Source organism: Tigriopus californicus, chromosome 4 (genome assembly GCF_007210705.1).
Source record: "Tigriopus californicus strain San Diego chromosome 4, Tcal_SD_v2.1, whole genome shotgun sequence".
NCBI lineage: Eukaryota > Metazoa > Arthropoda > Copepoda > Harpacticoida > Harpacticidae > Tigriopus > Tigriopus californicus.
The window spans coordinates 9,864,423-9,890,799 of NC_081443.1; the positions used below are offsets into that span (position 1 = coordinate 9,864,423).

Here is a 26,377-nt window from a genome sequence, read left to right on the forward strand (position 1 = left end):
TGAAGACACAACAACGGTGGCAGGTACTGAACCCATTGACCTCAAGGGCTGAAAACCAAAAGTACACGTGACCCAGGGAATTACACCAAGTACAGAGATACAATACACGCATGGTTAAATGTGCAACATTGTTCAGGCTTCGCCTGTTCGTTCAGGCATTAGTTACGTCTGACCTTGGTCGGGTCGATAAGTTCTGGAATACCGATTTCAATTCGACTCCAGACCTCGAGTGGTCTTCAATGGCTCATGGGGCTACATACAATACATCAAACAACAAAGCAAACAGAATAACAACACAAAAACGAGACAGAGAACTCTAAGGTACATTTTCTAGTCCTTTGTGTTCCTCCCGGGACTTTCCGGGACTTCCCGGGACCAGTAATGGATTCAGTTTTAATTCCTTATGTATAACATAACTATTGGAATCCCAAGCCACAGCACATTCACCCATCATTAGGAGGCATGTAGATGTACCTGTTGGACGCTAAAGTCATCCCGCCCAAAGAAGAGGTTGTCTGCGGATTCGTGAATAATAGGTGAAGGTGAATGCGCCAAATGTGGGTAACGTTTGTGCAGCCATGGGGTAACAGGCAAACTCTGAAAGAGACCCCATTGTCCAATCATGTGAGGTCCAAGGTGTAAACTGTGTTCGGTTCAAACTACAATCATAGGCCTGCGTAGCATGCCGTCAATAGCTCATAAAATGGAATTGAGCTCTTAGGCCAGAATGACTGCTGGATTACCTTACTACTATTCGCCATTCTAACAATCAATCTACTGGGTGACAAAAAAAAAAAGATTTAGGCTTTACATGACCGGGATCAAGCTCAGTGCCAGCGGTGTTATGGGTATGGGATGATGGTCTCTAGCAGGGTTAGAACGACTAACGTACAAGTGATTTTCAAAACTACCGCACTCGCATAACCAGACACACTTACAGCTGTGGATTGTAGGCAACCCTGTTTGTCTGCAAAATACTGGTTCCCCGTGACAACCGGATTCATGCCCATCATGGACACATTGGGCAAGGAGTTGGGGAAAAACACTTGCTCGTGATTTTGGAACTGACTGATAGGAATGGGGGTGGTTGGGAGGGGGGACGTGTTGATATGCGGGTCGGGTGGAGCCGTACTCACGGTCAGAATGGGACTGTGAGGACTGCTGGGGACCGTCCCAGGGCTCCACTGAGTACCCGCCATGGTACCTGGGCTGTTGCCCGTGGCAGGACTCTGCAAGGAAGAGAGCTACCTCTATATTGGGGTAGGTACACACCCCATCTATGGCCTCGGTCCCTTGCATATGTGCACTTTGGGGGATCTTATTTATCCGCATTCGATGGTCATTTTTGACCGATCAGAATCAATGTTAGGGGGAATTTATTCTAATATGTATGAGTTCGATCCTTTTCAATGTTAGACGGTGTATTGGACATGTGTCTAATTTTGGATACAGTCTAGAGCTTGCAATCGACTTATCAGAAGGGGGGACACTTTGGCCCTCGAAGAGCCATCAGAGGCCTCAAAAGATGCCAATAGTCATTAACGTTAAAAAGAAAAAAAACTTCCATTGGATTCATTAGGCTTGGAATGAAGCTCTGAATTAGGCCCTGGATCATAAGCATCCACATTTCGTTGTAATTTGTGAGCAAATCAAGAGACTATGAGAGCCTTTTTACATGTATTTTGAGGATGTGCAAACCATGAATGATTCCATTACCGAGTCTTTCGAGCTATATTATTGAATTAGATTGCCAAGGCCATTTAACATTTCCATCCTTCCTGACATGCTTCCGAGGACTGAACAACATGATAAATAGCTTGTCAGTTGTGCCTTGTACACATTCTTTGAAAAGGCCATGAACCATTGGTAACCGAACACTTTTCTTGGAACGGTCCAATCAAAGTCATGGCAAGAGAGGGGAAGTATGTTCCAGTTACGAAGTCTCCAACTGAGAACAATTTGAAAATAGCAATACGTGGAACGAGAGCCATTTCAGTCGCAAAACATTGTTGAAGGCTTGTTTTGGAAATTTCTAGGGGGTTAATTTCAGAAACAAACCTGGGAATTTGAAGACAATTAGGCACTCGATCAAAAATCCAAGATTTCACAATTTAGGCGAAAACTTGGCCTTGCATAAAACTTGCACGCATTGTAGTCTGAACCATTGGAACGTTTATTTGAAAAGATACGAGAAATGAATCGACCTTGAAAGCAAAGGTACGAGCAAGAATACTCCTTGGTAGGCTTATTCGTCCACAATTTACGTGCAATCATAGTACCAGGAAATATAACTTGTACTTTGGATGGTTTGTGTGACTGATAATGGAACAAAAACGAGATGATTTCAAAATAAAAGAGATACGTACAATTTACAATAAGAAATACTTGGATTCGTTCAAGGTTATCTCTATCCTTACTAAATTCTATTTTGTAGGGTGCACATCTAACAGTGGGATTTGAACCCATGTCCCAAATGAAGAAGACTCTGGCCAATGCTTTTAGATCCGTTGGTTACTCTAGCTGATACAATTAAACACATGATTCGAAATCGCGTCGAATTATAATAAGAAACTATTAACCTGAAATATGATTAGTTTGATTACGCTTTCAATAAAGCGTATGGCACAAACGATCCTTGTCGTTAATTTTCTTAAGTTCATACAAACCCGTTTCAGATATCTCTGATTTTCTCTTCCACAGATTGAACATTCTCTCAAAATTAATTGAAACGAAATATCAAGTATTTATTTTCATGATTCCATTCATTATCCCAAATCAATATTGTATTCTCCTCAGCGATATATTTTTCATTAATTTTCATCACTGATCTAAACCATTCCCCACTTCTCTGTCACTTGGTTCCAGACTGGCTTACCTTGGTATAATGATTTAGCGTATATCTTGCACCTTTGGCTGGCCTTGGCCTTGCCAGAGAAAGCTCTAGAAAGTGCTGTTACAGAAAAGGTTCAAGTCCCTGGGCGACCAAGTTTCCTATAAATTGCATTGGCAAACTACTTTCTTCGACAGATCAGGATGAAATTTAGTTTTCAATAGACCAATTGCGATTCGGAAAACCAAACCCAGAATGCACCCATAAGCACGAAAATAGCTCTAGACAATACTCTAAAAATCACCCAAATGTTCCAAATGGCTCCGAGGGCCAAGATGCCTCTAAAGCCTTGACGCAGTGGCATAAATCAACGGCCCCCCAAACCAGTCATATTACCAGGGTCTCTTACCGAACTGTAGGATCCTTGGTCCTCGTTTTCCATTGCTTGGTGACCAGAAAGAGGAGAGGCATTCACATGGAAATTGGTCAAATCTGGCAATGAACCCGGATTGTTTTTGTCCGGTCCATCTTTGTCTTGAGGCAATAGAAAACTAGAAAATACAACGAATGAATAACGTGTTAGGTTGAATCTGCAGTGGCAGAAAGATCAATTCGATGCCAACCAACTGAGGGTTTATTTTTTATCAGAAGTACATCGCAGGGCGACAATAAAGTTGACATGACAACGACGGACCAAATCCTGGCGACACTATTGACAACAAAAGTTTACCAATCAAAACTCGTCAATTTAACTTTTGCTAACTCGTGATGTACCAGATATTTTTGAAGTCATGATGTCATTCTCTAAGGATTATACCGTTTTTTGAGAGGTTTGTACAGTTAGAAATGCACTTGTTTTTGTATGCTTCACCCTGATTTATTGAAGATGCCCTCCAAATATAAATCACGCCGTATGAATTTTCAGCATTTTTCTATAGGGCTTGTCAAGTGACGTTATTCTATGAAGTAAAATCAAAGACAACATACCCAGCCAAATCGCACTGTGCATGCATTGAATTTTGCCATTTATTCCATTTTACATGCTTATCTAATCAAATATAATTGTAGTACTGAGCCAATTTGATAGTGCGTTCATCGAATTATGCCCAAACATGTTTATTTTGTTGGGTTTTGTAACAAAGCCCACTCAAAATCAATGGATTATTGAAAATTCAATGGGAGTTCTCCCTCCAAAAATGCCCAAAATCAGGGGGCCGGACCACATTTTCCTTGAATTTCATTCACTTGACATGCCCTATTATCGGCACATGTCAATGTGATTCAAGTTTCAAGATTACAAATTCATTCTTGTCCTAGATACATTCATGTTGAAAGTTGATTTAAGCATGAAAAAAACGAACACTTGAAAACTCTCAAGCCAAGTTCAAAGTGTGATATGATGCATGTAAAATATTAGGAGCACTTTTTCTTTGACATTGGCCAAATCTTTTAAGTTTTAAGGTTGGAAAATTGGACTACCAAAGTATGGCAACTTTAAAAGTGGTAAAATATCCAACTACAACATTCACTCCATTTCAAGTCTGCATGTGAGTCGACTTCCAAAAAATCAGGACTACATTTTGATGCTCAGTCGTTGATGTGTTTCGTTCTCTAGCGAATATTGATTGAAAGTAATTCAAAAGTAAATTTGTAACCCTAATTTTCGAAGTACGATTGTAAACTTTGGCCTGACTATAAAAAACACCAAGTCACATTCTTTTGTCTTCTTGTCTTGTTGGTAATCAATCTAGTGAGGCCATTTGTAAGACATGTTTTCTTCTTAAAATGAACGGTCCCGAGGCTCAATCGCCTTGAAATTGGCAGTGGGTAAATATTGTCTCGACTGAGGAGCACTTGAAAATCCAGTCTTGGTGTTGTTTTGGGATTCTTGGTCCAACACCAACTTGGAACAGACGGCTCAAATACTTACTTGGACGTGTGATCCATACTTTGTACATCAGACTCATTCATGGAGGTTGAGGGCACCTGGTTGTGAGACGGCGAGGAATTGGACATTTGATGATGATGGTGTTGTTGCTGTTGCTGTTGCTGCTGTTGCAATCGGTGTTGAGAATTCGCTTGAACTAAAATGAAAACGGAATCAAAATTCAATCCTCGTCACAACAATGGCAACACTGATGCAGCGTTGATCTACCTCTACGGAGTACAGTAGGGGAGGCGCCCCGTAACGGACTGTTTTGCCCGCCATTCACCAAGGACAATAGACCACCCCCTCCATCACTTCCATCAGGGGATCTTCCAACCTCATTGGCGGATTTGTGTATGGCCGAGTCCGACACAACCCGTCGCCATGAAGGGTCCGGTGGCGACAGATGATATCCGCCCGGGGAATGTCGATCTGACCCATAAGGTGAGGTGTTCATTCTAGATCTGTTCCGAATGGGCCCGGTGGACGTACCTTGAACGGTGTCCCGAACCGAGACGTGACTGCCACTGAGACCAAGCGTGGCGTTCACCCCGCCATTCTGAGAGTTGAGGATGAGAGGAAATTCCTCTGAGGAGATGACATGTTGTATGTGTGGAGGCATTTGTAGACCCATGGCTGCATTAACATTGGGTAGGGAGCCGTGGCGTATCACCCCACTGGGCATATGGGGCGATAGATGTCGTTGGTGAGCGTTAGCTGTGGTTTGGTGGTGGGACATGTTGTAACCTCCACCGGGTCCAGCATTGGCGCCCATGTTAATGGGCGAACTGGTTTGATTCAACATGTTTCCACTATTCACAGTCTGCAATGGCAAAAGTGAAAGGATTAGCACATAATAGATAGAATGTCAGAAAAAGAATCCAATTGCTTGGGTTTATTCGTCCACTGATAATGCGCACCCTGATACATTGATAAATCTATATCGCTTGGCATTGGCGCTCCTTTGAGCGTAGCAATTGGGTTGTTCAATTCAATCTAAATTTTGAAGAAAAACTTATTTCATATTTCTGAAATATTGCTATTCAAGGAGTATCTCCTATTCAGATTGTGTCAAAACCGTTCCCTGAGGTGTGATTTTCATTCAATTTACGCCTACCGCTCTTTTCACATCATTTTTTAAATTCAAAGGAAACATTTCAATTAGTTCCAAGTTAAGTCACATTGGCCGAACATACAATTTCCTTTTATTTAACAGGAAGGAAGAGTTACCCAGGCACTCCTTCAACCGACATCTTTTTGATAAAGTATGCTTTATTTTGATTAATATTTTACCTAACCTCCAGCTTCATTAGGTAAATATCATCTGAGAAAACTCTTTGATACCTTGAAAATATGATTTAATACCAACCGAAATGAATTTATGTGTTACGGGGTATCTTCAGACCAGGTTCTTTTTTTGGTTTACTTTGACGCACTCTGTATTTGGGCCAGAAATTACGGCAAAAACGAGTTGTAAACTGACCATCAGATTAGACCACGATGTCATCCCATTAATTACGACATCATTTATGAAATGTGTAAGAATGAAAAGCCATTGGCGTCAACGTTTCTCGCGAATGAATGGACTAACAATTTTACAATGGTTAACAATCACTCACTCACTCAACAAATGTAGAGCGAATCTTGAAGCCCAATGTACAGTTAAATACCGATAGAATAATTTGCAGAGCGAACAAACAGTGGATATCATGAACCTCGAGTGTCCTGACATTTGATTTACTCTTTTCCTTTGAAAGTAATGCCAACAAATTACACCCTACTAACCATCCCTTGTAAACTTGCAACAAGGTGTGAAATCTACTCTTGTGTAAAAATGACTCAAAGTGCCATCTTGGATGTGCTTCAAGCTAAAAAAGTATATTATTCTAGGCAAGGGATTTACGCATATTCGTGGGATTAGGGATTTCTTACAAGGTGATCAAATTCGGTTTTGTGATCAGGAAGTTAGTGTTTAATTCGATTTTGCCAAGATCCCCGATCATCCGAAATACGCATTTTGAATCTTTGCACGCTACGTTATTTATCAATTTCATATTTTGACCCATTGCTTCAAAAAGGTTAAGGATGGAACAATTGCTTTGTTTTGCGTTTATGTGGCAAATTTCGACTTGAAGCTGTTGCTTTGGAGCCTATTAAATGAGGTTTAACATTTTTTTGAGAGGATTACAAGTGTTCAAAGTTAACACTTTTTTAAACCAATGATTAAATTGGATTCAATTTTCAACTCAATAAAAGTTGCGCTCCAAAAGTGGACAATTCGGCACGTTTTAAAGCCTCCAAAATTATATCAAGCGCTGTTGGTTGATGTTAAATAAATAACAGTGCATATGAATCCTTTAATTGATATTTGTGGCCTACTGTAACACACCAAGAATGAATGAGTTGGAGAATCCCTTTTTACGAGCCAATTACGACGTACTAACACAACCTAATGAGCTTTAATACTAATGAAAAACAGTAGATTAAAAACGAAGTTTAAAAAATTCCAAGTCACATTTGATCTAGGCTTAAAGGGAGTTTTTATGTCCCATAGAAAAATTCAATATCGGTTTCCCTCCATCGAAATACAGTTGTCATTATTCGCTTGACAAAATGGACTAGCTAGAAAAGAGCAGATGTTCTTCTGCTTTTCATTGAAATTCGATCCTTGTTCACACCATCCATTCTCTGTGAAATGGTGATCCGCAATGAATAATCTCAACGAGTCTCATGTTATGAAATGCTTTGTTTAATTATAGCATAGTTACCTGAAACCACTAGATGTGACCACAAACCCCTTTACGAGCATTACTAACCAAAAGGGACATACTTACAGATTATTGTTTGGTTAATGCTAGAGGTTTGTACATTCACTTATGGACCTTTAATATTCATTATGTTTATGTGGGTGTTTTGCTCACAGAAATGTATCAAAATTGTCATTTAGGTACATATATAGTGTATGGTAGTATGCTAAGGGCAACATTTTACACAAAGAAATTTGGAAGTATTGTGTAGTCTCTGTTGCCTATAATATATATTGCAAAAATAAGCTCTCGTGGCAAAAACTATGTTTTGAAGTATGAAATAATGAAAAAGTAGTGAAGAATTCGTGTACATTTTTTAACATAAAAGATTGATTTATCATGGAAAGTAAATGAGATACCAACTCCACAATAGATTGGCATTTTTCAACCGAAAAAAAGATGACATCCAACGTTTGTGAACTAATCAAAGAGCCAAACTGATCCCTTAATCAGCTTAATGAATAATTTAGGTCATTGATTCTTTGTTGCTTTCCTCGTTCGTTGCTAATCACAATATTATGTTTTTTACTACCCGCTGTTCCTTCTTGGTTCAAAGTACGCTCTGCATCTTGTGACAAACCAGATCGAGTGAAGTGCTCTGTTCTGTGCATGCTTCATTGCATGACAACCATGCTGTCGAAGTAAAGGGCAATGATCTGTGAGTAGTGGACTAATCGGCCTTGACGGAGAACATAACCAATTAAAAGCATCCGTCAACGGACACAAAAGTTCTCACAATGGCAAGATCTGCTCTGGCTGAAATCCGGGTATGAATCATAGTTTTTGGTAACATCAAGTTTGATGCCTAAGGTGGCGCCTGGCATCGTCACGACCAATGGTTTACTAGGAACCACTTGGGCAATCAGGTAGAAGCCAAGATCACAAATGTGAATCATCTGAGACTTGTGGCGTGGCTTTCCTACATGGTGTTATTGGTAAATATTGCTGATAGCCCCTGGAGTTCTTTGTGAACTTTTATACAGGGTTGGGCTTGTACTGCATTTATAGGTGGAGATCTGAGCATGGTTTTTTATGGTTGATAACGACAAATCGTGTATAATTAGTAATCTGCATTGCTTCTTTTTTCCACAAATCCGTCAGATTTCAATTATATAGTAAATGGATAAAAACTATTTGTATTGCACCTTAATTTAAATTTATTATTGGTACTGCGTTTTGTCTTTGGTTGGACATTCTAACCTCAGGGTTAATTTGGTTGGATTTTCGTTTGGACACACATTCGTTAGGAAAACAAGAAGAAGCAGCCTAAGTTTATTTCAAAAACCTGTTTGAGAAAAACCGAGAAGATTACTTTGTTGATTTTTGGAACTCTTCTTTAAATACTATTCTAGTAATAGAGAATACAAAGTTACTTGTAGTTATCCCACCATTTTAAAAAGAAATTATTTGCAGACAATGATTTCAGTCCAATTTGTACTTTATCTTGTCTGTATCAGTGCCTATATTAGCATCTCAGTATAGTACATCTATACTTCCAGATAATAGAAGTAAAAGTCGTGTGTGAACAAAGTGTGGCAAATTCCAATTTTGTTTGAGACTCTTGAACCTGAAATAATCATTAAAGGATCTAGCCTTGAAGCGATACTTCATATACTTTATAAGAAGTCTTGTTAACACTGCTTTAAGATTAATTTGCATCAACCTATGGTGAGTGAACTGTGTGATTTTTGAAACTACTTCTTTTGTATAAAGCATCACTTGAACACATCCATCTACGTAACCTTTAAAATGTGGAGGATAAACACCTCTAGTTCAGATTTCAATTAAAATGACAGGTAAAAATACCAATCTTAGGGGCTGTTTGTAATATCATACCACTTGTTGCTCAAAATGTTTACTGCACAGTACGAGCGCAATAAATGTGCGAGTAAATGAAGTGTGCTTGATGTCTCATCCTTCGGATCAGTTCTTCAAACAACAATTCTCAAAGTAGACAAAATGAACGAGTTCACACTAGAACTTCAAAAAAAAAGATTGGACTTAACCGCAACATCTAGAAGTCGACAGCATTGAAAGCCCGCAATCAGCATCAATATTTGGAGGAAACGTTGTGAAAAGCCACATTAGTATGCTCATACATGCATGAATTCAATACTAGAAGAGTGAAGACACATTCAAAAAGGTATGGCTCAAAAACACTTTTACTTTACTTGACCTCCAACATCATCCAGGATCAAAATGCAGCAGTAACCTAATTTAGCTCAATCATTTTTGTGTGTCTACAATGTTATACAGGTGCTTAAAGATGCTTGTGATCTTTGTCTTGAGGTGCCGAGTACATGTCTCGCCGTTTTCTCAGTGACTCTGGTGTCAAGGAACACTTGTTTTCTTATGTAATCCAACAATCTCATGAAGTGTCCAAAGAGGACCTTCAATACAGGGGTTATGTGTAGTGGTAAATATTAAAACAGGTGCCAATGATATATAGGCTCCGAAGTGTGTGAATGTATAATTGAGCGACTCATAACAATTGCCTGTTCAAGGTCACGTCTTTCCATTTTTTCCATTTTGGAGAGTATTGCAGCTTTTGGGCGAGTACTTTGCGTGTTATCTAAACGAATACTTGGTCCAATTCTGTTTGCTTAAAGTGAATCCACTTTATCAGTCCGTGCCAGGTTTCGCTGCACAAGATGATTCAGAAGTTATCTTTTGTTTTCAGCTGAGCCTCCTCATCGATGCTCTTGACATGCTTATATGCATGCTGAGAGAGTCCTTCCTCGATCAAGTTTTAACCTACACTCCGTTATACTTAATTGCTAGCAACACCAATGGCTGGACACCCCAAGGACAGGGTGTGCTTGAGTCCCATGAGTGTAGGAGCTCGCTTCTTACCCTTTGTGGTGACGGTCCTTTGACAGCCTTGAGTTCGTTCATCATTTTTTCGAATTCTTTCTTTTCTTCGGCCTCTCTCTGTTTGTGGAGAGCGATTTTTTCACTGAACTTCCGTGGGTTGGTGGCCGACGACGCGCCACTGGCACCCCCACCCATGCCCATCACTCCCCCACCCCCATGATCTGGTGTCCCTGGTGAAGGGGATATGTTTTGACCTGACGCCATGTTGATGTTTTGCTTGTTCCAAACTTTTCTGCCTCTTCTGTGCCACACTCAATGACTACTTTTCTATTGACACTACTGCCTCGGCCAGCACTAGGAACAAAGTCGTAAAAGAAGTTTAGAATTTTCAGCAGAACTCGCGAGGGCCTGGCAAGGAAGGCCACAATTCAACGACTTGAGCAAGTCAACACCGCAGCGCCGCCAGGCGTCGTGAACTCCAAGTAATGGAGGTGAGGGCGAAGACTCTGAACAAGAACCGAGCGAGTGAGTGAGTGAGAAACACGGGCGAGCACTCGACGGCTGGCAAATGTAACTCCTCAATCCTCTCCTAGGCCTAGCGCTTACTTCCTTCTGGTTCGTTGGCGGATTGCATTGCTTCAAGGAGTGAGTTCGGTGTTCGGTTCAGTAGAAGCACATGTACTACAAGGTTGGAGTGCCCGCATCTTGGGAAGGAACCCACTCACACTTGGAACTCGCCGCTCGCTCTCCAATGTACCTCGGACCCATCCAGCTAGAAGTTCACCAGGAGCTCACCTTTGGAGATAGCAAGACGCTCTACTACTCTCTTGCCTTGTACATGACACACAACTGAGTATTGGGAGGACGAAGTGCGGCCTCGAGCCTTCTTCCATCAATCTAGGCCTGGCTGGCGGTAATAAACACTCGTCTCTTGAGTCCATAGAGAAGTGACAGTGGCCTTTGCAGCCTCTTATTGAACTTGAGCGTTCGCAGATATGACGGAGAGAACGAAAGCGCCTTGAAAAAAAGGCAGCAAGCTAGAGGAGGAATTGCGCGTCTTTCTGAGGCTATGTTGGATCGACGAGACCATGCCTGCCTTTCCAATCAGAGCCGTGGTGTAAGTTCACACAAAATAAGTACTATATACAGTTTAACGCGGACAAGACGCTCTTGAACCCTTTCGCAAACAAAAGCTCCTCCCTGACCTTATGTATTTCAAGGTCCTTAAATTACTTCCAACACATTTCCACCCAAATTGGTCTGAGATGCGAACACGCCAAGTTTATTTGGGCATTGAAATGAATTTAGACTTGACTTAAAGCCGCAATTTTAAGTGTTAAGATAATTGGTCATGAAGTTCATCATAGTACATCACTCTGTTTTATTTGTCCACGAGTGATAGAGAATACGGTTTCAACAAATATCCATCCATCAAGTGAAGGATTAAGTTGTCTACAACAAAGCTCTCACGCCTGATAATTAGGTCTAACACATCTTGTTACAATGGCGCTTCTGGTCGGTAGAGGTCCCTGGAGAGCAAGGCTTTTCTCTGTTGGCCTTCAGCTGAAGGCAAGACCGACCTCTAGGGTTAGTTCTTGGGACTAAAATTGAGATGGATACGCCATAATCGGTTTGGATTACTGATGTGAAGCAAGCACTGACAGGGCAAGTAGTCTGGTGCTTAACTTGGCCAAGTAGGAACTTGCCCCAACTAGGGTTTGCACAGACAATTGAGGGGAAAATGGTGTGGCCAAACTTACCCGAGAAATGTTATACCAGGGCAAATTAAATCCGCTTATACAAGAAAAGCAATGATGTGCACCAACAGTGACGCAGCAACGTGGCTTTGGTTCAATGACTGGTTTGTTTCTGGAAATCTGACTTTAGCTACGAATGAAATAAAATCCTTATTTTGCGGTTTTCCTCAGCTAACCGTCTGGGCTCCCTACGTTAGCAGCGGATCTTTGCTTGGGTTAAGCTTGCCCAAGTTCTAGTACTTGGCCAAGCTTTGCTTGTAAACAAGTAGAACTTGGGTGTCTGTGATGACTTGCTACTTGCCCTTTTCCCATCAGTAGGATGGATGTGCAATACAGTGCAAAACCTTCGGTCCAGTGTCAGCCAGAAATGGACGAAGCTACGACAATTGCAGTTCACGGCTTTAGACCAACTTGTGGTTGTTTCCGAGGGTCAATTGAAGTATCATGGAAACATTGACTATCATTGAAGATACCAATATTTGCTTTATATTTGATGCGAAGTACTGTCATCATAAACAAAATGGCGTGCTTTTCATAGCAACAAAGGTTTTACAGTGCGTCTAATCCCATTACATATGGGGGCCTTTTGAATTTAGAAAAAAAAGCGGAATTTCGTTTCAAGGAGACCAGCACCGTGCGTCTCTTCCATAGACTCAAAACCCGTTAAAAAGCCTCTTATTTTTTAAGTGATTCCTGATTGTGATAGTCTGTCTATGATCACCTTTTTGTTGCTTTGAAGCACCTTATCTCCACATATTGTAAGATTGGTCGTTGTCGAAACATTTCATAGAGCGATTTAAATCATATCAGTATAACCCAGGTTTCTTTACAAACGCCCAAAATGAGCGCCATATCGACAATTAAAGCCAACTACACTAACAACACTTTTAAATGGGAATGGTCTAGTAGGGATCAATATTGACAGCTTAGAAAGCTGTTTTTATTTTATTATTACTCATCTGCATGATTACAGCAGATTTAATGTTCTATTTTACTCAAGTAATGGAAGGCGACAGATATTAATTGACTAACGATCTCTACTTTAGGACAATATTTTCTGTAAAAGAGACCTGGTTTAGTGGCTGGCACAGGTTTCCAGAATGAATCTTCGCTCCAATCCTTCTTAAGGAGTTTTTTGGGACACCAAATCCTCACCCACATATGGTAGACTGCACTTGTCAATGTGTATTTTTGTCTTCAACTAAACTAGTACAAGGCGAATGTTAACCGTTTTATCGTTTTTTTAATCAGGACAATAAAAAAACAAGATAATCAAGAATATCTGAGTTGTTTCCTTGTATTTCCTATCCCTTACTTTGTCTTTTAATGGCCGAAAAGGGTTTCAAATTATGAATTGTACTGGTTTGGTCATTCACTTTTGCAATTTGTTCCCACCAAATGGATTCAAAACTGATTTATGGGATGGTGGTTTTCGACAAAGCACTTTTCCCACTATTGATTTAAATTGTAATGTGTCCCCAAAGTTAATCATTTGAGCGAGGAATCAGTTCCCTTTAGATACAACATGTTGCCCCAATTAATAATTAAATATCCTGAAACAAATCTAAGTGACAAGGTAACACATCTTTAAATTGTCAATGGATACATCTGTTTATTGTAAATTCACACGAGTCCTTAAAGCCTAAACACAGCCAAAAGAGCATTGGGTACATATTTAAAAGTCATCTTGGGTGGTTGCTTAGTTTAAACAAATTTCTTGTACTTTTCCAAGTGGCGCACGGGGATTTTGAGGGCATCTCTCCGAAATGGATCGGCCAGTACCTTGGACACGGCAATTTCAAGAACACCGGGCTTTCCACTCGCAATGAGAGTGTCAAGGGCTGGCTTAATTTCCTCTGGCTTGGTCACACTCACACCTTGAGCCCCCATGGATTTACTGATTTCCGCAAAGCTCGGGTTTTTGAGGTTGGTCCCAACAAAGCGGTCAGAGTAAAAGTCGACCTAGAATGGTCAAGCAAATCCCCTCTCTTTATTGCCTTCCATTTGCGTCCTGGAGACTTTTCCTTTCTCATCCCCCCTTTGACGTCACAGCTAGGTCTCATAATGTTATTGAAACACCCACCTGATTCTTCTTCTCGGCACCCCATTGTTCGTTGTTGAACACCACCGCAATGGCGGGAATGTTCTCCCTTACACAGGTCAACATCTCATTCAGGCTCATGCCCCACGCCCCGTCGCCCACGTAAGCGATGGCCGGTCGGGCAGGGCATGCCAACTTGCCTCCCATGACGGCTGGAAAAGCGTAGCCGCAGTTCCCGAAACTCATGGCGCCAAAGAAGCTCTTGGGTTCAGAGAAGCGGAGATAGCTGTTGGCCACAGAGCAAATATTCCCAATGTCGGTGGCAACCATGGCGTCCTGAAACAAGTTCTGTCTTTGAACGGCATCTGGGGAATCATTTGGAGCTCGACTTCCAACACAACTATAAAAGTCAGGAAATTTCCTTTTCACCAACAAATCAATCCTCTGTGGCACATCACCTTTCAGGCATGGACACATGCCTCCAATGGGGATTCAAAGGAAACACGTTGTTTGTGTTATGGTGTTTACATATATCTACTATATATAGGGTATGGAAAGCTCCTTTTTTTGACGCAAATAGCGCATACAGGTGCTAAAAAGGATGCCAAGATTTGACTAGAGCCTCTTCCGTGTTCTTTCTCATCTTCTAGGCTCTCCATTGCTCTTAACATCATATCTGAAGCGAAAAAAAACGATCCTTCTAAGCTCGAATGGGTCTCGCTCTGCTTGTTTGGGAAAATCTCGTGCGGTTATTGGAAAATTGGAAATACTACACAGGAAACTTCCTTCTCAAGCAAATATTCTTACACTCGGAAACCGCCTTTTCCGAAAGAGAAATATTCGTGCTAGAAAGGCGTCAGGATTGCTGGACGGGGATTGCGGTCACTGCTTAGAGCATCGGGTTGGACTATGATCACCTTGGCCTTGTTTTTGTCAGACCTCATCCATCCAAAATCAAGGAAGCAGAATCTTCACGTGGAAACTCGCAAGCTATTTGCACAGCCAAAGAGCTTGTAAAGTGAAGCGAGTTTTAGTACAAAGTTCCCTAAGTAGTTAACTGGGTAGTTGATTTGTTTCGAAACTAACTTGTTCATGTTCTAACTGATTGTGTAGAGGTTCTAATTTTTTGGTGTGAAAGTCCAGTCAGTTCATTGGCGGCTCTATCGCTCCACTCTCTCCGAGGACATGGTCGTATTGAGATGAAATGTCTGTTCTTGCTTGAAGGATCAGCGAATAGCCCATTCCCCACCAACTCTACCAAGCCTTTATTGTTGTTCTTCTCATATTACAGTTCTCGAAATTGAAACCTGAAACCTGCCTTTGCAGTCGACATAAATGGCTTTTCTCGATCACTGACCTTTGGTAAGGCTTGTTCCAGATGTCTCAGAGCAGATCGAGGACTCATGGTCTCATCTGAACCACGCTCGGACAATTTGGAGAGTTCATCTTCCCAATTTTGGCGGATTGTCCTGGCCTTTTCCACTCGCTCAGTAGAAGTCTTTAAACAGGCTGCTCGGTCTTGAATTTCGGAGAGTAAGGCTCTGCACGCCAATTTGGCATCGCCACAGATCCCAACATCGATGTCTTTGGTGAGTCCCAATCGTCTGGGCGCAATGTCAATCTGTTCCATAAATATAATTTTTTTCCCAAGACCGACGGGAAGGGTAATGTTAATATTCGGGCGAGATGGGGTGTAATTCGATTACAACAGGGCCATTCTCACCTGAATAATTTTCGCATTTTTGGGCCAGTAATCGAAGTCGTATTGAGGTAAGCTGCCAAACGGACCGAGTCGAGTTCCCAAGGCCAAAACCACGTCGGCCTCGGAAATGATCTCCATGGCGGCTTTAGAACCCTGGATCAAAATGGAGAAATGGAGCAATCACTTCCTTCTTCATCCCATTTCCCTTCCCCTTTTAACTCAAGAACTTGGGGATGTTCAAAAAGCGGCCTTTACCTGGCGGGGCAAGGGCCGACATAAGTTTGACATTTCTAAAATTTATAATAAAGTATAGAGGTGTCAACACTGATTTAACACAAAAGAAACATTTTTTTAAATTCCCCCCAAAAATTCCAAGATTTTAGTTTTTTAAGCCTCACAAATCATTAAAAAAACTTTTTTTTCAACAAATGTGTTTACCCGTAAACAGGAATGACCTAACTCAGGTTCCAAAATGTCCCGTATTCATTTTTGTGCTCTTGAATCACCCAGTCTCTCCCTCTATCATCTTGAATGTTGAAACGACGAGTTCTAGGCGTTCTTGGAAGATTGGTTGAAGCTGTTAAACGACTTCTTGGGCCATTTCGGACCATTTTCCCACCCAAGAGAAAACCATGAGAGGTCGTCTTCGTCCCTTGGACATCCAAACGCTAAATTGTGGCACTTCCAGTATCAACAGTTCCTCCTCTCCTTTCCAATTGCCAAGATCATTGACCTCAATCTAATGCGGAGGAGGTTCCAAATTTTCCAACTGAATGTTCTCAAAAATTGGAGCCCGTGAGCTTTTCACTATTTATGCTCGAAGAAAGTTTATCAAGCTCGTTGACATAAAGACACTTTACAGTCGACTTTGGAATAAGAACATTTGAGATGTCGAGACTATTAAGAGACCTGACTTTGATAGCTGGATGACACTTCTTCGTCAACTTCATTAGAGCTGTTATTTCTGACACGATAGTTCCAACTACTGGAGGTGTTGTTTCAACAAATGTGTTTGGGATTGACATATTCCCCAACTACAATTTGGATGCTATGACTACAAAACACCTTTGGTTCGAGCTAGACGTAAACAGAAGAGGAAAAATAACTTTTACAGATTCTACTGCCTTTTTCAACTTGAAGGCATTCATTTGACCCCATCAGAGTAAAGAGCAGAAACGTGGTTTAAGATGAGAAGATGACTCAAAAACGACGTTCACGTAACTTTCTGATAAACAGAAAAGTTTATACTGCCAATTTTCCCAACGCAAGATCCGAGGTCCTAAACACCATCTTTAAGAAATGGAACCCTTTTAAAAGCAGAAGGCTGCATCCACTTTCAATTAGAGTCAACGCTTTTTTTGTCAACTTTGACTGATAGTTCAACCCAAAATGTGCAACCCATACTAAGCCACTCCATGACTAAGGTAGTGGGACGCTCGTGTCTATTTCTATTAGTGCTGAGGCGATTCCGGCAAAAGTCGGACTCGTACGAGTCCTTTGATTTTCTGACTTTTTTCGGATCTCACCGAGTCCGGACTTGAGTCTTTTACTGGACTTACGTCAAACCAAAGGACTCATCTTGCTTTTACTCAGCTAGATAAGGCCAATGAAATCATCATTCAAGGCTTGTTTTCTTACATGGTTAATTTCATGACGAAGAAAAGCCCGCTTTTTGACGAAGTTTGTAAACAATAAATATCTTTTGTGACGAGCCCGGATTGGAGCCCTTTTTAAAAGACTCGAGTCCGGCCAATTTCTCCAAAGTCAAGTAAAAGACTCGAGTGTACTTGGCCTCGAGTCCCGAATCGCTTCATCACTAATTTCTACCGTATTCATGCACTTCAGTCGTCTAGATGTGTTGGTTCCAAAGTGCAATTTGGAACGCTGCTATTCATCTCAAGAACCAGTTTGGTGACATTTGATCTTTGATCAAATCTGACGTTTTCTTGAGCTTAAGGGCCTCCTGCAGTTGTGACTTTAAGGCAACCTTCTTGGTTGCGAAGTTGGTTCGAAGGCTTGCCTTCGTTCTTAATTTGATGCGTGTGAATATGTTCCAATAGCTCTCAAAGCATTGCGTTCCTATCATTTTCCAAAACATTACTGAAGAACAGGACACTGAAGACACAAGCTCACTTTCCAGAGGATTTGAGATGAGGAACTAAGGCCAGGGTATCCAGACTGATAAATGACTTGCAAGTTACTAGACCAAGGATTTACTGTCTTTAACGAGCAGCCTAGGCAACATGCAGTTTCAAATTTGTCCCCATTTGGCTTTGCTCTTTCACTGCCGTTTTCTAGCTACTATGCCTACAAAACAATTTACTCTGATTGAAGTTAATGAAGTCCGTGTGTGACTTTGATGCACCAAGAACTTTGTAAGGATTGATAATTAGCAAAAAGGCAAAAATTCGGTGCTCTTCGTGCGTCCAATTCAAATTTTCTTTACAATTCACATAGATTGTTTTACTGAATCAAAAGCTTAAGTAGATTCGTCGGTTGATGTTTTAAAGATTGAAATTGTCTTTATTTGTTAAACATTTTTTGAGCATCATAGACGCTCAAAATTTAGATGTCGTTTCATGAAGCACTATTTAAGCCGCTTTGCAACACTTCAATTCATTGCTTTTCGTGTAGTGTTTCAAGAAGGCTTGGAAAACGCTCATTTACAAAAACTTTTTTATGAGGATAGCTTTTTCCACTTTCTGTTTATGAACGTTTTAACACTAAAATGTTGATTTCCGGACGTTAAATTTTCCTCTGACGTTAAAAAACATCAAAATGAATCCCCCCCCAAAAAAACTGGCATTCGATGCTAATAAGCGTCTTGGCTTCATCTACCTGATATCCTAAGGGTCCCATCCAAAGTGGATGATCACATGGAAACGCATCATTATGCAAATACGTTGTGCATACGGGAACTTGCATTTTTTCTGCCAATTCGACAGTCTCGAGCACCCCATCTGCCATCACCACACCACCACCTGTAAAAAAAATCCCATCAAAGCCTCAAATGAATGAATTTGCTTGGAATCTTTTTCCATTCATCGCTATTGACTTCAATGACAAAGTCACTCACCCGCAACCAAAACCGGATTTTTGGCCTCTGAGAGGAGTTTGGCAGCTCGCTTGAGATCCAGTGGACCTCCTGCCGATCTTTCCACTACCAAGGGTTCGGATATTTTGGCGGAAACGTCGCCGTAGAACATGTCCCTGGGAATATTCAATTGCACGGGTCCACGTTCCAACATGGCGTAGTTGAAGCATCGATCCGTGAATTCCGCCATGCGATTGGGTGAACACACATGAGCTTGATATTTGGTGATTTGGGAGAAGATTGGAAGCTGATTGGTTTCCTGTGAAATAGATACAATAGGAAACCTTCTTGAAAGTGCTTGGAGTAGGTAATGAAAAAATCGCATCCCTATTTTATGAATTCCCATAAAGGCGCCTTTTTTGTCTTTGGAATAATTGAGCAATCCCTCACCTCTATTCGCAGTTATCACTGATTTCTATGAAGATCACAATTTTCCATTTTGCAGTTTCACTCTTCAACAACATTGGTCACCCTTAAATGGCTTGTAGCTTTATGACTTAATTCTGTATGTTATGAAACTAGTTGAAACCGGCTGACTGCTCCTTTTTAACCCAAATATTTCATTGAATGTAACCTTACCATAACACAACTGTCACTACTAGCACTCTTATTGTTAATAGAAAAACCACATTTGTGTCTAGCTATTGTAACTGTACCTGAAAACCACCCAAGCCGTTGGTGAGGGAGCCAGTTTCAGGGGTAATCACGACAACCGGAGAATGTGCCCAATACGCAGCAGCCACTCCAGTAACAAAATTCGTGATTCCAGGCCCATTTTGGGCAATGCACACGCCAGGTCGATTCAAGGCCCTGGAATAGCCATCAGCCATGTGGACCTGTTGTTGTAAAAAAAGGCCAGATTATATAGCAGTTTTCCTGTTGGTGAATTTGAAATCGGATCTTACGGCGTTTTGCTCGTGCTGAACCGAGATGAATCGGATCCCAGCAGGCTCAAAGATGTCCAAGGCATCCATGAATGCACTGCCAACAATCCCAAACACATTCTTAGTCCCATGAGAGACCAAGGTCTCTACAAAGGCCTCGCTAGATGTCATGGTCACCTTTTCGCGTCTCCATTTTGGCGAGGCTTCACTTGAAGCTGGCCTGGAATGCAATCTGAGGATTTACTTTATGTTCGTTTTTTTCATGTACTGTAAGTATTGTATATGAAACATTGTCACTGGCATAACATTACAAGATTAAACTTCAATGTGGCTTTCTTTGACAGGGGTTAATAATGAAAATTTGCACTCTGCTTAAAGCTCTAGATACCAGCAACGAATCCATTTTTCAGAAAAGAAATCCAACTCACAAAGCGAAAATGAAATCAGAACCCAACATAAAAGTGAAGTGGCCCATGTTGTATGCCTTTATTTTTTGGGTTTACTAAGCGAAGAATCCGAGGGTTTATGTTCTCATTCAAGGATGATAAAACAAACCTGAGAACTGCGGAGCTTAAGTTAAAACCCTGATATATTGGTGATATTTTATTGTTACTAATAATAATTCCTCGACAATCGTTGGTCGAATGTTCCTGTTCTTTAAATACTGATCCCAAGACGTAAGCTCGCCAAGTTGCAAATTTATCAAAACCTGGACTTAAATGGACCCAAAAACAAACCTATATTGGATCAAGCGATGCTTAAAAGCTTCTTGTTGTCTTTGTTTGGAGGCAGAGAGACTCCAAATTTGCCTAGTGCCACGTTGGAGAAGGTTGAAATTGGAGAAGAGGGCTTTGGTATTAACAGCCATGCTTTGATCTTGACGCCTTCAGAAGTGTTCGTCAACTGCACCTTCAGTAAACAATAAATCTCCATTTGAAGGATTCTCCCATGGGCGAAAAAAACAGTTGCATAAAAACACGTTTGGATGTACTAAGTATTTCCAGCTTTCGATGTTTAAAACTTGACTTTTGTCTGTGATTGATTCGTGATACTGAGCACCATTTTTCAAAAGTCTTTGAAACGCAGATCAGGAGGAATGAGTTGTGCTTCCATTCAAAGGCTCTTTGAAAGGGACCCTCAATGGTCTGGTCGAGGGTAGGATTTTACATTTACAAATAATCACTCATAGTTACACCAGTTGGAAAGAACACCCATTGTTATTGGTTTGCCTTAAAAGAGAGGGAAAACAGAAAAGGAAAAGATTTTAAGGCAAGTCATGCTTACACGTTGCCTCAAGATGCTTATTTCGTTCTCCTTTGAGAGAGATAAGTCGAAAATGATTCCTTAATGAGTTTGAATACTTTCGCGATTTTGTGAGGAATTTGTTTGAGTTGGGCTCCAGAATTGTTTGTAACTCCTGGATAAACAAGGTCGACTCTGTTTTATTTTGCATAATTAAACGCTTTGTATTTCCAGTTCCAACGCTATTTCATATATATTTGTAAATTAGGGGAAGGAGGAGCCCTCGGGCCCTAGAAATACTTGAAATCATGAATCAGATCTGGTACTTTAATCTATGTTCATGTCCATTGTCCCACAATTGAATCAATGCTTCAAGACTGTTGAGTTTTTAATGTTATCTTAAATGATCAAATTAGTAGCCCACATCTAAATAGAGTTAAATGTTAGATCCATACAAAATATATCTTTGAGCCATGAAAATGCATAGTCGGTAAATCAACAGCCGAGTCTTAGTGTGAAGATTTGTGTCTACCATTATCCTCGTTTCCCACCCAAATTGTACATATCTGGCTAAATATTCTGATTGACGCTTGATTGCACCGACCTTCATCATCTCTCGTCCATCATTCAATTATGGACCACAACTTAGAAACCCGTGTCTGCCAGACCGCATTACCCAATGAGCCAATCCTATGGTCACCCTGCACACGACAAGCCAGGAATCGCAGGCTATTGATCTCAAATGCATCCTAATGTCTCACTTCCTCCAACTCCTTTGGAAGGGTGAAGGATAATGATGGGCAAACATGTTGCTACGACATCACTTGCACGAGATCTGTGTACTTGTGTTCAACTGGCCAGTTTGATCCAGTTTCTCCCTTAAGATCTGGAAGGTCCAGTGCGTATTTGGCCGTCCCAAGAATGTCGTCGAGTTCGTTGTTCCTGCCAAGTGTTCAAGTTTGAGATTGGTTGGCGTTTGAGGGGGGAGAGAGAAGGAAGGAGGGAGAAAGCGAGAAAAATAACTGTATGCAATGGAATGCGAGCTAATTTCGTTCCGTTTCATGCCCTCTCTGTCAAGTTAGAAGGGAACGGGTCTCGGCTACTCATAAAATCCATTCATATTTCCGCTTGAGTTCACAGTGAGGACACAATCTCCCGCCAGAACCGGATCTTATCTAGAAATTGACGGGAAATGGCGTAGCGGAGGACAGCTCAAAAGTGTCTGATTCTAAGACAAGATAGCTTCATCCAGTTGAGAAAATATTGAAGCATTCCGACCAAGTTTGGCTTTATGGTTGCCCTCCTCATCTCATCGGACGCCATGTTCCGAAATTTATGAATACTGTACACTAGTTTGTTTCGGCACGAGCTTTCTGAAATGGGGAAGTTAAAAAAATTTGAATAGTTTGAATGAGATGCATTTTCTTGCATCCGAAAGATGTACCCAGTACGTACGCTATGGTTCTACGCTAGTGGGGCTCACTTTGTTTTAGTTTACATTCCATCAAAACCCGTCTCTTTCCAAAATGGCAAAGCTTCCAGAAATCTTCAAGACCAGTCCTTTCCGTAATAGTCAAACCCAAAAGAAGTGGAAAAAAGTGATGGTCTTTTTATTCATGTGGTAGAAGACACTTTTCGTTTTCAGGTGATATTCAAAGGCAAATTTTGCTGACCAAAAATCAGTTTCGAACCCTTTTTGACTTTTTTAAAGCTTGCAGTTTATCGAATAGAGACATTGTAATGACGTTGATTTAAAGTGGCCTTGGTGTAGTTATATTGATATCATGTAGTCTCGGACAAATTATGTTGTTTTCACGTCGAGCAGAAATTGCAGAAGTTTGACGCTTCGGATGTGCGAAAGAGATGAACCGAGACATTAGTAAGGAAACCGGTTAGTTCAACCCTCTCGAATTTCTGCTCGACATATGAACACCATTTTTTTTGTTCTAGTCTATTACTCAACATGATTTGATTTTCCATTGAAATCGTGTCAAGCACTCTGAGAACCAGCCAGTTGTCGTTAATTTTATTTTGCTGAAGTTTCACCTCACAATCGTATATCAAATTAACTAATTTTTATCTCCATGTCAATTATCAGTCGCGATGTTGCTTTAAACGATACTATCCATATCCTTTTTTTTATATTTTAACAATGTTTATAATATGCCTATCTATACACCACAACATTTCATATTTATGTTTACGCCAAGGCATGACCAAGAGTCGCAATAAAGATTTAAGAAACTATTGATGTTGTCCAGAGCTGAAAATACACAGTGGACGTTTTTTGTCCGAATTTAGTAAGTCAATACCCTATATAACTCACCTGTATGATTTATTGACATAAAGCCTTGTTAGTTCGGAGTCAGGCTTCAACGGAAATTGGACCATAACTAGGTTTCGTAGATCAAAATTACGACCTGGAAGCAAAATCAAATTTGATAACCCCAATGTTAGCCCTGGTCATGGCTTTATTTATTGATAAACTTTAAGTACCGGTATATAATTTCCTAACAAGTAAAAACCAAAAACAACAGATCTTAGTTCATTTTGTCACGGATGGTTTATTTTACAGGTCTTTTACTTTATTTTTCTTCCATTTTGTCTTTGCGCATTTAAAGATATTGGTAGTTGAATTGACAATTTGAGTTTCGTGACAAATATATATATTGATTCCTCAACAAGGATTTTGATAAACCCGTAAAATTAAAACAAGGGGAAGCGAACTGAAGTGAAACGTAACATAATATTTAAGGTTGTATTGGGAAGGTCGGTTTTAGGGTTGTCAATTACACGTTTCTTTCTTTTCTTTACGGTCAAGTAAAACAAAGTTTCCGAACATTTTTCTTAATTCTAAGGTATCTTCTTATATGCAGATAAGCATACGATCGTGCTTTCGCTAAATGGCCGTGTTTAATTTGATTCAAAGCTGAAAATTGCCCAAATGTTGTATCTAACCGCCTTTTTAGTCAAACAGGAATTGCAACTCTGGTGAAAAATGAGAAAAAAGACGACGTCTGTCGCTGAATTTTATAGAAAAAAACTGTTTAAAAACTCGATCTGTTCGTCGCAGATGCTCTCCACTTATTGTCGTACATTATCTTTTTGCTTTTCTGCATATCAAAAAATGTAGTAATAAAAAAGATCGAGGACAACACATGATGACTTATTAATTTCTATTCTTAACGTACTCCGTCTTGAAAACCCTAGGAACATAAGTTGTGTACCATTTTGCGTTAGAGTTTTACAACCAATGCAATAATGGCCAGTTCAAACTTAAACTTGCCACTTGACTCAAGTGCACTTTATCAGATGTTTGTGCAACTGTAGGGTAACATGCGGTGATCAAACGCGTCTGTGACTCGAGAAAAGTTCTTAATTAAGACACACATTTGTCATTTCCTTTTCAAAGGTGGGCATTCATCGATGTAAAAAGTCCCTTAACATAAAAAGAATAAAGTATTGCTGCTCTCTTTCATGGCTATTAGAATTGGAAAGCGAGCTAGCAAACTTTCAAAACAAAATTATGTTTTTAATCCAAGCTCTGAATTTTATTTTTGTCAGCCAAACGTTCCATGAAGGGTCTTTTGGGAGATATTTTTCTACCCAAAGTAGCTTATTTGCCCAGTTTTAACATTTATGAGGTCCATCCTTCTTTATTGCCGGGAAATAATGAGGCAATTAAGACTACGAATAAACATAATGGAATTGCCATCTGTTCGAATGACAGAAAGACAAAAGAGACCCTGAAACGCTTGTTATTCCCATCCAGTTGTGTGCTCTTTTTACTAACGTGGACACCCGGTCTATTTAGAGTGAGCAATCCTCTGGACTTGGGATTAGGACCAAGATGGATGCAATCCATCGACGTAACAACCCGGGACAAGACCTGAGTGGAATGTTCTAAGCATGTGCAAATATGATTACCCCTCTTAGTTAGTTTCGCTAAACTGGTCGTTGATATACACTCTCAAATTGAGGAAAAACCCCGTTGGCAAATTTAGAGATTCAACACGACTCCCACGGGAGCTCATGCCACCAATTTGGCTTCCAGATCCACTCAATCAGCTGGACTGGAACATACTACATCTTTGCTAGATGGCACGAGAATTTAAGCACAATTGCGGGGACTCTGTTTCATTGCTCTCATAAAGGCCATATTGCACCAAGGACGGATCAAGTTGAGATGAAAGTTCCCCCAAACCCCGGGAAGTGGAACAAGCGAAATCCCCGAAGGAACGTCAACCAAGTCAGGCTCAAGCGTAGATGGACGTCATAAAACGACAATCTTTGCCCTTGCTTCCTCCCTCGGTGTCATTCATACCACTGTACTAGTACACAATGCCAGGATGAGAGCACTGAGCCATTGGAGGGCTCCCCTTTTGGGTCTGATTTGAACACTTCATTGAAGCAATAGAACCAAGTGGATCACTGTGGCTATCGCAACATCTGATGAGGGGTCATTATTACCATGTGAACAAATGACCTCTCAATGGAGCAAAATATGTTTGCATGCTGTATTTACTGGATTATGGGTTGAACCTCGAAACTTTAGGCCTTTTAAGTTGATTAACAGACTCGATCATGAGGTGCTAATTCGAACAATAAGGAGTGCTTGAGATGGCTCTTAAGACGAGCTATTAGGCAATTTTTTAGAGATTTTGAGATTAAAGAGTCATTTCATGCTACTCACAAGTTTTGGGCTTGGACAAAATTCTTCAAAACTTTTTGCCTTTTATGTTCAACAAAACCTCTAATTTTACCTAAAATTAGCTTGTTTGTATTCAAATAACCTCCACAAGTAAAAGAGTTTTGAACCATCTATTTTTGAGACAAATACCTGAGAATCAGATATACCAATTTATATGTAAAGCTGTCCAGGGTTTCCGAGGGAATTTCCAAGTTCTTTGAGGATTGGTACACGCTGTTTGGTTATGTCAACTTCCTGCGACAATTTACATTTTTGGAAGCGTTGCTGTCAAAATTAAGATTTTGATGCGTGTGCCATTTGATCCAACAAGTTGGATGCAAACACATATACCCTAAAATCATCATCATCATCATCATCTTTGTCGCTGAAGAATCTCCAGATGGCCGACCCCAATTTCAACAAAGGGGTAACTTTCCCTAAACAAACACTGTAGTTCTCAATCTCAGGTGGAACAGAAGCAACATGCAGCTTTTACCTCCATTTGCAAAACACAATTAAAATTTCTCCAACCTTCAAAGTGCTCTCAAAACAAAATGTCAAGTCACCGTCAGGCACATCACATTTCACT

General features: G+C 40.6%; 2 protein-coding genes across 2 annotated transcripts in view; both read right to left on the reverse strand.

Annotated features, from left to right (window-relative positions):
* LOC131879607 (CREB-regulated transcription coactivator 1-like) overlaps positions 1-11,242 on the reverse strand; it is a 12,388-nt gene extending 1,146 nt beyond the window's left edge. Inside the window, exons 1-7 of the mRNA XM_059225967.1 lie at positions 10,418-11,242; positions 4,986-5,580; positions 4,761-4,914; positions 3,240-3,381; positions 939-1,229; positions 475-597; positions 10-48 (exon numbers count right to left, since the gene is read on the reverse strand). Of these exons, the coding sequence (XP_059081950.1) occupies positions 10-48; positions 475-597; positions 939-1,229; positions 3,240-3,381; positions 4,761-4,914; positions 4,986-5,580; positions 10,418-10,642 (1,569 nt within the window). The 5' untranslated portion in view covers positions 10,643-11,242. The remainder of the gene's footprint in view (positions 1-9; positions 49-474; positions 598-938; positions 1,230-3,239; positions 3,382-4,760; positions 4,915-4,985; positions 5,581-10,417) is intronic.
* A 2,479-nt stretch (positions 11,243-13,721) lies between these two features.
* LOC131879373 (sulfoacetaldehyde acetyltransferase-like) lies at positions 13,722-20,947 on the reverse strand. The gene is made up of 9 exons (XM_059225674.1): positions 20,594-20,947; positions 19,878-20,076; positions 19,629-19,808; positions 18,955-19,231; positions 18,717-18,859; positions 15,900-16,031; positions 15,534-15,797; positions 14,219-14,512; positions 13,722-14,097 (listed from the first exon to the last, which is right to left on the reverse strand). Exons 1-9 carry the CDS (start codon positions 20,722-20,724, stop codon positions 13,840-13,842), a joined length of 1,878 nt encoding a protein of 625 aa, XP_059081657.1. The 5' UTR covers positions 20,725-20,947; the 3' UTR covers positions 13,722-13,839.
* Between the last annotated feature and the right edge of the window lie 5,430 nt (positions 20,948-26,377).